We start from the raw sequence: 9,505 nt of genomic DNA, 5'->3' as shown, positions 1-9,505 counted from the left end.
ACAGGTAATAACGGTAATTCACAAAATCCCAATAACGCAGAACAGATACAAGTGACAGAACGTACGCACAGTTCACACCAAGGTGATGATACTCATGGTAACAACGGTGCAGACAATAGTACTACACAAACTCAGACAAGTACAGGCACTGACTCTCCTTCTGACATTCCATTACAGAACGGTACAACCGATAACATTACCTCAGCGAACACAAATTCTGACAATACACCCAATAATGAGGAGGAATCAACCACCACCACCACCACAACAACAACACTTCCTCCTGAACTCACAAACAACAAGAAGGGTGATGCAGACAGCAGCAGCAGTATCAGCAGTTCTGTGTGGGTGCGTGTGCCACTACTGATTGTGGTTACACTGGCCTGTATTCTTGTGTGCTGATTGTAGTGGTGGTGGTGGTGGTATTACTCAGGTCATCCTTTGTTTTCTTTTTTGGATGTATCCACACTACAGTCTAACTAATCTTCCACCTGTTGGGAGTTTCTTTCTTTTTGTGTTTCTTAATGTTAATGTGTTTTGTGTGTTTGTTGCTCTCTGTGTTTATGCTATAATTATTATTATTGCTACTCCATTGTGTGTGTGTGCGTGTGTTCTTGGAGACTCTCGCTGTGTGTGCTTGGGCTTGCACTATAATGATAATGATGAACTGCTTTTTTTATAGTAAGAAGAAAAGAAAATAATAATAACAGATGAATTTATATTTATAATTGCGTATATATACATACACATATAGACTTACACCCATAGTTGGTGTATATTTCTATGTTTACTGGGTAAATTGGGCTAATGGTTAATGATTCTTTGTTTGCTTATGATTTGTTGGGACATTCTATGCTGTACTGCGGGAGTCTTTGATGANAGCAGCAGTATCAGCAGTTCTGTGTGGGTGCGTGTACCACTACTGATTGTGGTTACACTGGCCTGTATTCTTGTGTGCTGATTGTAATGGTGGTGTGACTCAGGTCATTCTTTGTTTTCTTTTTCTTTTTTTTTGCATACATCCCTACAGTCTAACTAATCTTCCACCTGTTGGGGATATTCTTTTTTATAATGTTAATGTGTTTTGTGTGTTTTTGCTCTCTCTATGTTTATCCTATAATAATTATTATTGCTACTCCATTGTGTGTGTGTGTGTGTGTGTGTTCTTGGAGACTCTCTCTGTGTGTGTGCACCTGGGCTTGCACTGTGATAATAATGATGAACTCCTTTTTTTACTAAGAGGGAAGAAGGAAATAATAATAACAGATGGATTTATAATTGCTTGTATACACATATAGACTTACACCCATAGTTGGTGTATATTTCTCTGTGTTTATTGGATAAATTGGGATAATGGTTAATATCTGTTTCTTTGGTTGCTATTGTTTACCTTGTACTGATTTGCTTTCTGAAGAAAAAAGAGTAACTGATACATATTTATTGTTAATTGCTTATGTACAAATGCACATCACGGTCTGAATGCTGTTTATGTGCAGTTGGTGGGTTTGTTGTCTGTGCTCGTAAACTGTTTATAATTTATTTTTGCTTGGGCTTTTCTGTGTGAGCCGCCTGTTTCATTGCTTTTTTATACTTTGTGTTGGTGTTCTTCTTGTGAGTGATTGTTGCTTGTTTGTTGCATCCTTTCCTGTGTGTCTGTTTCTAATTTATTTTATTTTTGCTTTTTTTTATTTTTTGATCTTTAACAGTTTATATACCTAAGAAAACAAACGAGAATTAAATTTTTTCGTGATGAGGGTGCTGCGACGTTTGTTGTGTTTTTTTGCTTTCTTGCTGAACGTTGCCTCTCTCTGCACGTCCGCTAGCGGGGCTGCTGGACTTCCTGAAGCTGCTACTGAATCTCGTTGCCCTTCGGGTTCTTCTAAGCCTGATTGTCCTCCTGGTGGTCCTGCACCTGCTGTTCAACCTCCTGGAACACTTCCTGCTGCTGTTTCTACTCCTTCTCCACGTGCCGGCGGTAAAGATTGTACTTCAGATATGACTGATCCTTTGTGTACTGCTAGCGATAGTGAACATGAAGCTGCTCCTACTGATGATTGTGTGACATCTTCTGACAAGAAGAGTTGCCCTAACAATGATGCTGACACTCAAGAGAATTGCCGTGATGATTCTGGTGGTGCCTGTACACAAACAGAAATAATCCCTGCTCCTGAACAGTCTGGTAAGAGTCCTGTTAAAAATGGTGATGAAAATCCGCACGACCGTCTTGATGAAAATAGTATACCTGGTGCTGATGGTCATAGTAATAGTGGTCCCGGTAATAAAGCTGATGCTGGTTCTGCTGCGGGTACTGGTGGTGTTGCTGCTGGTCGTACTTCTCATTCTGAAGCTCCTATTCCTGCTGCACCTGCTCCTTCTACTGCAGGGAACAGTGATGCTCCTTCTGCAAATCCTCAACATACAAACAATGAAGCAAGTGAAACTGGACCATCACCAACTACACCTTCTTCCAGCAGTTCAGCCACAGCAAGTGACGGTGGTTCAACTACTGCATCAAATGAGACTGATAATACATCTTCAGGGAGTGAGTCCACAACCAACCAAGAAGGTGTGGCAAGTAATACAGATACAACCACCACCACCACAACAACAACCACAACACTTCCTCCTGAACTCACAAACAACAAGAAGGGTGATGCAGACAGCAGCAGCAGTATCAGCAGTTCTGTGTGGGTGCGTGTACCACTACTGATTGTGGTTACACTGGCCTGTATTCTTGTGTGCTGATTGTAATGGTGGTGGTGCTGTGGTGTGACTCAAGTCATCCTTTATTTTTTTTTCTTTTTTTGCATGCATCCACACTACAGTCTAACTCATCTTCCACCTGTTGGGATTTTCTTCTTTTTTTTTGTTTCTTAATATTAATGTTTTTTGTGTTTTGTGTGTTTTTGCTCTCTACGTTTATCCTATAATAATTATTATTGCTACTCCATTGTGTGCGTGCTTGGGCTTGCACTGTGATAATGATGAACTGTTTTTTGCAGTGGGAGAAAAAAGGAAAAGAAATAATAATAACAGATGAATTTATGTTTATAATTGCATCTATATGTACACATATAGACCTACACCCATAGTTGGTGTGTATTTCTGTGTTTACTTGGATAATTTGGGCTAATGATAAATATGTGTTTGTTTGCTTGATGATTTTGCTGGGTGGTTCAACCTTTTTTGAGATATTTGTGATTGTGGGCTTTTTTGTTTGTTTTTACTCTTACTGAGGTTATTGCGCTGTATTTCATAACTTAACTAGTAGGTTTTTTATTTTTTCGATGTGAGTTTCTTTTGTGGTAATCGATTTGCGTGTCCTAACATGTTTTATACTTCATTTATTTTCTTTTTTTGCTTTTTTATTGTCTTTCTTTCTAGATCAGTGTTTTTACGCAAACCAAACTTTTGTCTCTCTCATGATGATGATGATGGGCCGTGTGATGTGTGTGTTGGCCGTTGTGCTGTGCTGCGCCTGCGGGTATACCATGACGGCTTCTGCTGCTGCTGGTTCTTCTTCTGCTTTTGTGTATACCAGTAAATCTGATTATTCGCTCGATTGGAAGGATTTTCTTATAAGTACAAGCAATACAAAAAAGTGTGAGACCGACAAGTTGGCGACAGTTGATGGAATAAGTTGTTCGCTGAGGAAACAGCCTGGAGAAAGTTCAAGTGCCCCTAAAGAACACGAAGACACAAGGAGAGGTGCAAGTGGTGAAGAAGCAAGGAGTGAAGAGGTTAGCTCATTACAGACTCACGTGCAAGCTAATGGTCAAAGTTCACATCAACACTCTGATATAAGCCGTCTATCACCAGCAACGTCCAGTATACCTGTGGGTTCTGACGCACAAGATGATGGTCATGCTAATGTAGAAGAACAGAATCGAGTAACACCAACAGTTACCAGCACGCAAAGCCAAACTACTGAATCTACTTCAGAGAGCAGCACAACTTCGACAGCATCCACTAACGAGAGTGCAGGTACCAGTGCGACTGCCGCAAACACAGCTGATACCAGTACACCTGCCACCTCTAATGCTACCCAGCAATCTCCTGCAAATGGTGATGCATCTGCCGCACCAGACTCACAAGAAACCACTTCCACTACTCTGCCGATCTCCGAGAACACCACCACAGAAGCACCAACCCCCACTCCATCTCCTGTACCCAACGCAGATATCAACACCAACATCACTTCCACCATGCAGAACAAGGCTAATGCTGACAGCAGTGTGAGTCCTCTGTGGATGCGTACTGCAGCACCGCTTCTGATTGTGGTTGTGTTGTTCTCCGCTACCGTGTACTGAACAGTGGGACTCATCTGAGGACAAATAATAATAATGGTTAAACTCACATAATCATAATTGCGTATAGCCCCCATGGGTGAATAAATTAATAATCTGTTTACTAGCTTTCTCTTTTAATTGGAATTTCTTTTCTTTTGCTTTTGTATGTTGGTTGTTTTAATTCCATTACTTGCTTTTCCCGTTGTGTGAGTGGAGTAAACTGGGCTGTTCTGCTCATTGACGGCATACTTTTNAAGGGTGATGCAGACAGCAGCAGCAGTATCAGCAGTTCTGTGTGGGTGCGTGTACCACTACTGATTGTGGTTACACTGGCCTGTATTCTTGTGGGCTGATTGTGCTAATGGTGGTGTGACTCAGGTCATCCTTTGTTTCCTTTTTCTTCTTTTTTTGCATACATCCACACTACAGTCTAACTAATCTTCCACCTGTTGGGATTTCTCTTCTTTTTGTTTCTTAATGTTAATGATATTGTTTTTGTTGTAGTGGTTTAAGTACTATCACGAATAGTCATTACTTTCACTATTACCATTCCATATTATTCTTATATATATACGTACTGTTAACAGTAATAATAATAATAATAATAATAATAATAAGGAGAAAGCAATGATGATTTTTCTTTTGTGTTTTGTGTTGTGTTGTTTAAAGATTGATGATTTGTTGACTCTACTGGTCTTGTTTGTTTGTGGTTTTCCTCATAATTGCTGTAACTGAATCACCTTTAATCCACATTGTTGACTGTTCCAAAATTTTGTGTCCCACTCTCTTCCACATGTAGATATTTACATTATTATAAAATTCAACCATGAGCACGGATTCTGAATTGCAAGCCAAACATAATGCTGCCGTCGAGTGTTTTAAAGACGCCGAATGGGCCGAGGAAACTGCTCTGAAGAAAAGGAATGAGAAACAGGCCTTAGCACAAGAAACACAGAAGGGCACCAAAGAGTATTATTTCGCTTGGGCGGAGGTGTGGAATGCAGAAGTAGTTCTTCTTGAAAAGATTGAACAAAGATGTGGTGCTGCGTTTACAAGAAATTCGTGCTATGCAGACTGCATGAAATACAGGCGCGGATCTGACTCCAAGGAAGCACAAATAGCCCAGCATCGTGCGGAGTTGGCTCGCACAATGGAGTTTATTGACACCCATTACCCTCTATATTGGATAAAATGGGATAAGTTGGATAACATAGCTCTATTTGTGTATTATCATCTTAAGGCAGAAGGTTATGTCAAGATTGCAGATGATCTCGAAAGGGCACAAGATATGTTTTGTAAGCTTATATACAGAGAATCCAATGGTAAAACCCTTTCCAGGGCTTGGCATGCAGCTGTTGAAGCGTTGGATGAATGGGAGCAGAACGATAATCGTGCAGCCTGGGATAAGGCCAAACAGGTGTACGACTCCGCACTAGCCAAGTGGAATCATTTCAAACCCAAGGGTGAACAATACGCGGAAGAATTACAGGTTAAAATATGTCAATATGTGAACCTCTCTTCACCAGTGTACGCTATTGTAAGTCAGTGGGAGAGTAGTGCGTTGAATGATGCGTTGGACCAGAAAAGTCAAATGATTGCTGATTTAAATGATCAACTGGACGAGAAGGATCAACAGATCGCTGCGTTGAAGAATGAACTGCACCAAAAGAGTCAAGAAAATAAAGAAAAAGATCGAGAAAATAGATACTTGCGTGGACGAATAAGTGAACTCGAGAGGAAGGTTAAAGAATTCAATGTTCTTGAACGTGACATACTAGGGGAAGAGTGACAAAATTGGTTGGAAAAGATGACGTCATTATATGCAAACTTGGTAAATTGGATCCAGGAAAGAATTGCCAAAATGGCAGCATTGGAAGAAGAGGAAGCTACCACTCGTAATAAGTATAAGCATGAATTTTATGATTCGATCAAAGAGATTGAGAAGCATCACTTTGCGCTTAAGGCAATGTTGAGTGGGTGGATATTTGATTAGTTTTTCAACTTCTTAACCTTCACAGAATTATGTGTAAAGAAACGGAATAACCGCTGTTTACATATTTGACTTTTCCCTAAACAATCTATACCATGATCTCCCCTATGTTGATATTATTCATGCAATTGTTAAATCTGAAAAGCAGGCAGAGGGGCTAAATCGAAGAGAAAAAATTGGAAATAATAATCGAATTACGAAAGATCTATGATGATGCTGTCAAGTGTTGTAAATCCGCCGAACAGGCCGGGGTGGCTGCTAAAAAGGAAAAGAAAGAAAATAGACGGTGCTCTCTTGATGCTGCTGATATTTGTGTAATAAATACAAAGAAACTGCCACTGCTGTTGCTCTCTCTCTCTCTCTGTGTGCTGGGTACTGTGGTGGGGACCCTTCCAGAGAGTGTTGGTAATCACTTGTTTACTGTTCATAATATTTTCTTTGCTACTGTGTTTTTGTTCACTGAGCGCTGAGAAAATTAATCCCGATGACACCCGCTGGAATGAGGTGCATTAATTTGTGTGGAAATACTCTTAATCTCTTTTCATTTTTATACTTGGAAGCAGAGCATTGCTGTGCACCTCGTGGTGTGTCTCACTCTGCAATTGTGTGGTTCTGGTAAACGATATCTCTTTTCTTTTTTTTATTTGCTTTCACATTATTTATGAGCGGGATAAAATATAATTTGTTTGTTACTGTGGGGATACTAATTATAATGGGGACGTGACGAAGCCAACACAGGGAGATTTATGCATTATCCGTTATTATTACTGTTTCTCTGTGTGTGGCTATCTCTGCAATGTTACCAAATGATATTGAATTTGTTTATAATCGTTTTTTTATTTGGGGTTGGATGATTCTTCATATTGTTTGAATAATGGGTATTTTCCCTAATCTGTATCCACCTCCGTTATATTCATGATTGACTCTATGTGTGTGTGTCTGAGTGAGTGGAGTAATAATGATGTACTGGTGCTTTTGTTTTCTCTTCCTTCTCTTTTCCACACTCCCTACATAGATCTGTGAACTCAAGTGACGAGAACAACAAGAAGAACATCTTTTGTCATGATGCTGCGCCATCTGTTCTATATCCTAGCTTTGCTTCTGAGTGCTACCTCTTTATGTGTGGCAGCTGAGAGGGTGGAGGTGGTGATCGTGTTGTTCCTGATACTGCACCTGAAACCAAAGTTCTTCATACTGAAGTGCAACAGACTGACCGCCCTCCTGCCGGTCCTATGGATCCTGCTAGTCTTTGTCCTGCAGTTAGTGATGATGGCGGTAGTTGTCTTACTACTTCTGCTGAGAAGCCCTGCCCTCCTAATTCTTCCGTTTCAACCGATGGTCAGCCTTGTTCCCCAGCATCAGCAAAAGTACCGGATGCAACTCAACCACAACAGATAACTACTGGTGATCCTGGTTCTGGTGGTCATGGTTCTTCTTCTGATTCTCTCTCTGAAACTGGGGTTCATGGAGCTGGTATCATTTCTGGTGTTCAACCCCAACAACCTCCTTCACCTCCTACCCTTCCTCATCAGCAATCTGCGCCTGGTACCACTTGCACTCCGACTTCTCCTGATCATCCTTGTACAACTACACCAGAGGAACTCACTCCAACTAATCCAGTAATAACTACTACTGAAGAGGCTGGACATGGTGCTCTCATTGATGCCCCTTCTAATAAAGATGGTCATCTTGCTGCTGCTGCGACTGGTGCTCACGTTACATTAAGTGAATCTGCTCCTGGGATTGGTTCTGGTTCTGGTACTGATGATACCTCTTCTTCTTCTTCTTCTTCTTCTGATCATTCTACTGCATCTCCTCCATCTGCTGCTTCTGCTCCTGCTAGTGATCCTCAACCTGGAAACAGCGACAACCATGCATCCACTGCAGCAGATAACCAGGGAAGTGCTGAGGGAACACAACCTTCTTCTTCTTCCACCAGCAGTTCAGAGACAGTGAGTTCCGGTAGTTCTGAAGCCACAATAGTTGGGAATGGCACTTCATCTGCAGAAAATGGTTCATCAAGTAACCAAGGAGGAAATGTGAGAATTACAGATACTACTACCACCACCACAACAACAACAACACTTCCTCCTGAACTCACAAACAACAAGAAGGGTGATGCAGACAGCAGCAGCAGTATCATCAGTTCTGTGTGGGTGCGTGTGCCACTACTGATTGTGGTTACAATGGCCTGTATTCTTGTGTGCTGATTATTGTGATGGTGATGTGGTGTGAGTCAGGTTATCCTTTGTTTTCTTTTTTTTTTTGCATACATCCCTACAATCTAACTAATCTTTTACCTGTTGGTAATTTGTTTTGCTTTATTTTATTGTTTTTTGTGTGATTACCCTATATATGTTACTCCATTGTGTGTGTGTGTTTTTTTTTTTGGGCTACTGTGTGCTTTTCTTTCTACAAATGACAGCTTGTCTTGTGTAGTGAGAGAAAAAATACTTATAAGAGATACTTTTTTTTACATATATTCATAATTAAGTGTACAACGTTTTACATTGATAGTAGTTGTATTTGGCCGTTTACTGTAGAACATGGGCTATCTGTTAATTTCTTTTTGTTTGAGTTGCGTTTGTTTGGATTGTTTTGTCCAGAGAGGAAAAGTAAAAGCAAATTAATAAATATACATATACATATAAATATATATATATTAATAATTTCCTATACGTGACTATGGAAGGATGTACTTTTGTAGTACTGTATGTGCTGTGGCAGCTGATTCTGTTTTTTTGATTGTTTTGCTTCTTTGATTTCAGGTTGGGGGTCCTCTGCAGTACAGTGGGTTATGTGCATTCTCTTTTTTCTGTGGAGTCGTACTGATGATTGGTACTGTAAACATGGTTTTTTGTGTGGGACTATTTTCTCTTGTTGTTGTTACATTTTGTATTATTGCTCTGCTGCACTGTTGTAATCTCTCCTATTCATTTTCCCTTTCCTGTGTTCTTTTTTCGTTAGTGTTTCATCGTTATTATTCTTCCTTTACACATGTAGATGCATCCAAGACGATTGAGGATGAACTGACATCCTGAAGGTGGTATTGTGATATCCGGAGACCTTGTGATGTTTACTGGAGACGCTCCCATTCCATTTTGTTGGGCTGCAAGCCTAAATGCAAGCTGAAGCATTGGGCTGATGGCATAAAGGAACACTGCGAGTAAAACTATAGCCAATGGGTGGTTTCTCTTTGGTTGTATTTGTGGTCTTTTACCACTAT

At 40.4% G+C, this 9,505-nt stretch overlaps 5 protein-coding genes across 5 annotated transcripts; all 5 read left to right on the top strand.

Annotated features, from left to right (window-relative positions):
- TM35_000641270 (uncharacterized protein) lies at window positions 1-402 on the top strand (the record flags this gene model as incomplete). Its single annotated transcript, XM_029031068.1, has 1 exon — window positions 1-402. A coding segment is annotated over one exon (402 nt), but the record flags the coding sequence as incomplete, so codon positions are not given.
- Window positions 403-1,749: 1,347 nt separating this feature from the next.
- TM35_000641260 (uncharacterized protein) lies at window positions 1,750-2,745 on the top strand (the record flags this gene model as incomplete). The annotated part of the gene is made up of 1 exon (XM_029031067.1): window positions 1,750-2,745. One exon carries the CDS (start codon window positions 1,750-1,752, stop codon window positions 2,743-2,745), a length of 996 nt encoding a protein of 331 aa, XP_028877660.1.
- Window positions 2,746-3,422: 677 nt separating this feature from the next.
- Window positions 3,423-4,310, top strand: TM35_000641250 (uncharacterized protein; the record flags this gene model as incomplete). Its single annotated transcript, XM_029031066.1, has 1 exon — window positions 3,423-4,310. The coding sequence occupies one exon, from the start codon at window positions 3,423-3,425 to the stop codon at window positions 4,308-4,310; it is 888 nt and encodes a 295-aa protein (XP_028877659.1).
- Window positions 4,311-5,115: 805 nt separating this feature from the next.
- Window positions 5,116-6,078, top strand: TM35_000641240 (uncharacterized protein; the record flags this gene model as incomplete). Its single annotated transcript, XM_029031065.1, has 1 exon — window positions 5,116-6,078. One exon carries the CDS (start codon window positions 5,116-5,118, stop codon window positions 6,076-6,078), a length of 963 nt encoding a protein of 320 aa, XP_028877658.1.
- Window positions 6,079-7,511: 1,433 nt separating this feature from the next.
- TM35_000641230 (uncharacterized protein) lies at window positions 7,512-8,489 on the top strand (the record flags this gene model as incomplete). The annotated part of the gene is made up of 1 exon (XM_029031064.1): window positions 7,512-8,489. The coding sequence occupies one exon, from the start codon at window positions 7,512-7,514 to the stop codon at window positions 8,487-8,489; it is 978 nt and encodes a 325-aa protein (XP_028877657.1).
- Between the last annotated feature and the right edge of the window lie 1,016 nt (window positions 8,490-9,505).

The sequence above is a fragment of the Trypanosoma theileri genome (assembly GCF_002087225.1).
Source record: "Trypanosoma theileri isolate Edinburgh chromosome Unknown TM35_Tth_64_V1, whole genome shotgun sequence".
NCBI lineage: Eukaryota > Euglenozoa > Kinetoplastea > Trypanosomatida > Trypanosomatidae > Trypanosoma > Trypanosoma theileri.
Note: the sequence above shows the minus strand (reverse complement) of the source record. Positions and strands in the feature narration are given on the sequence as shown.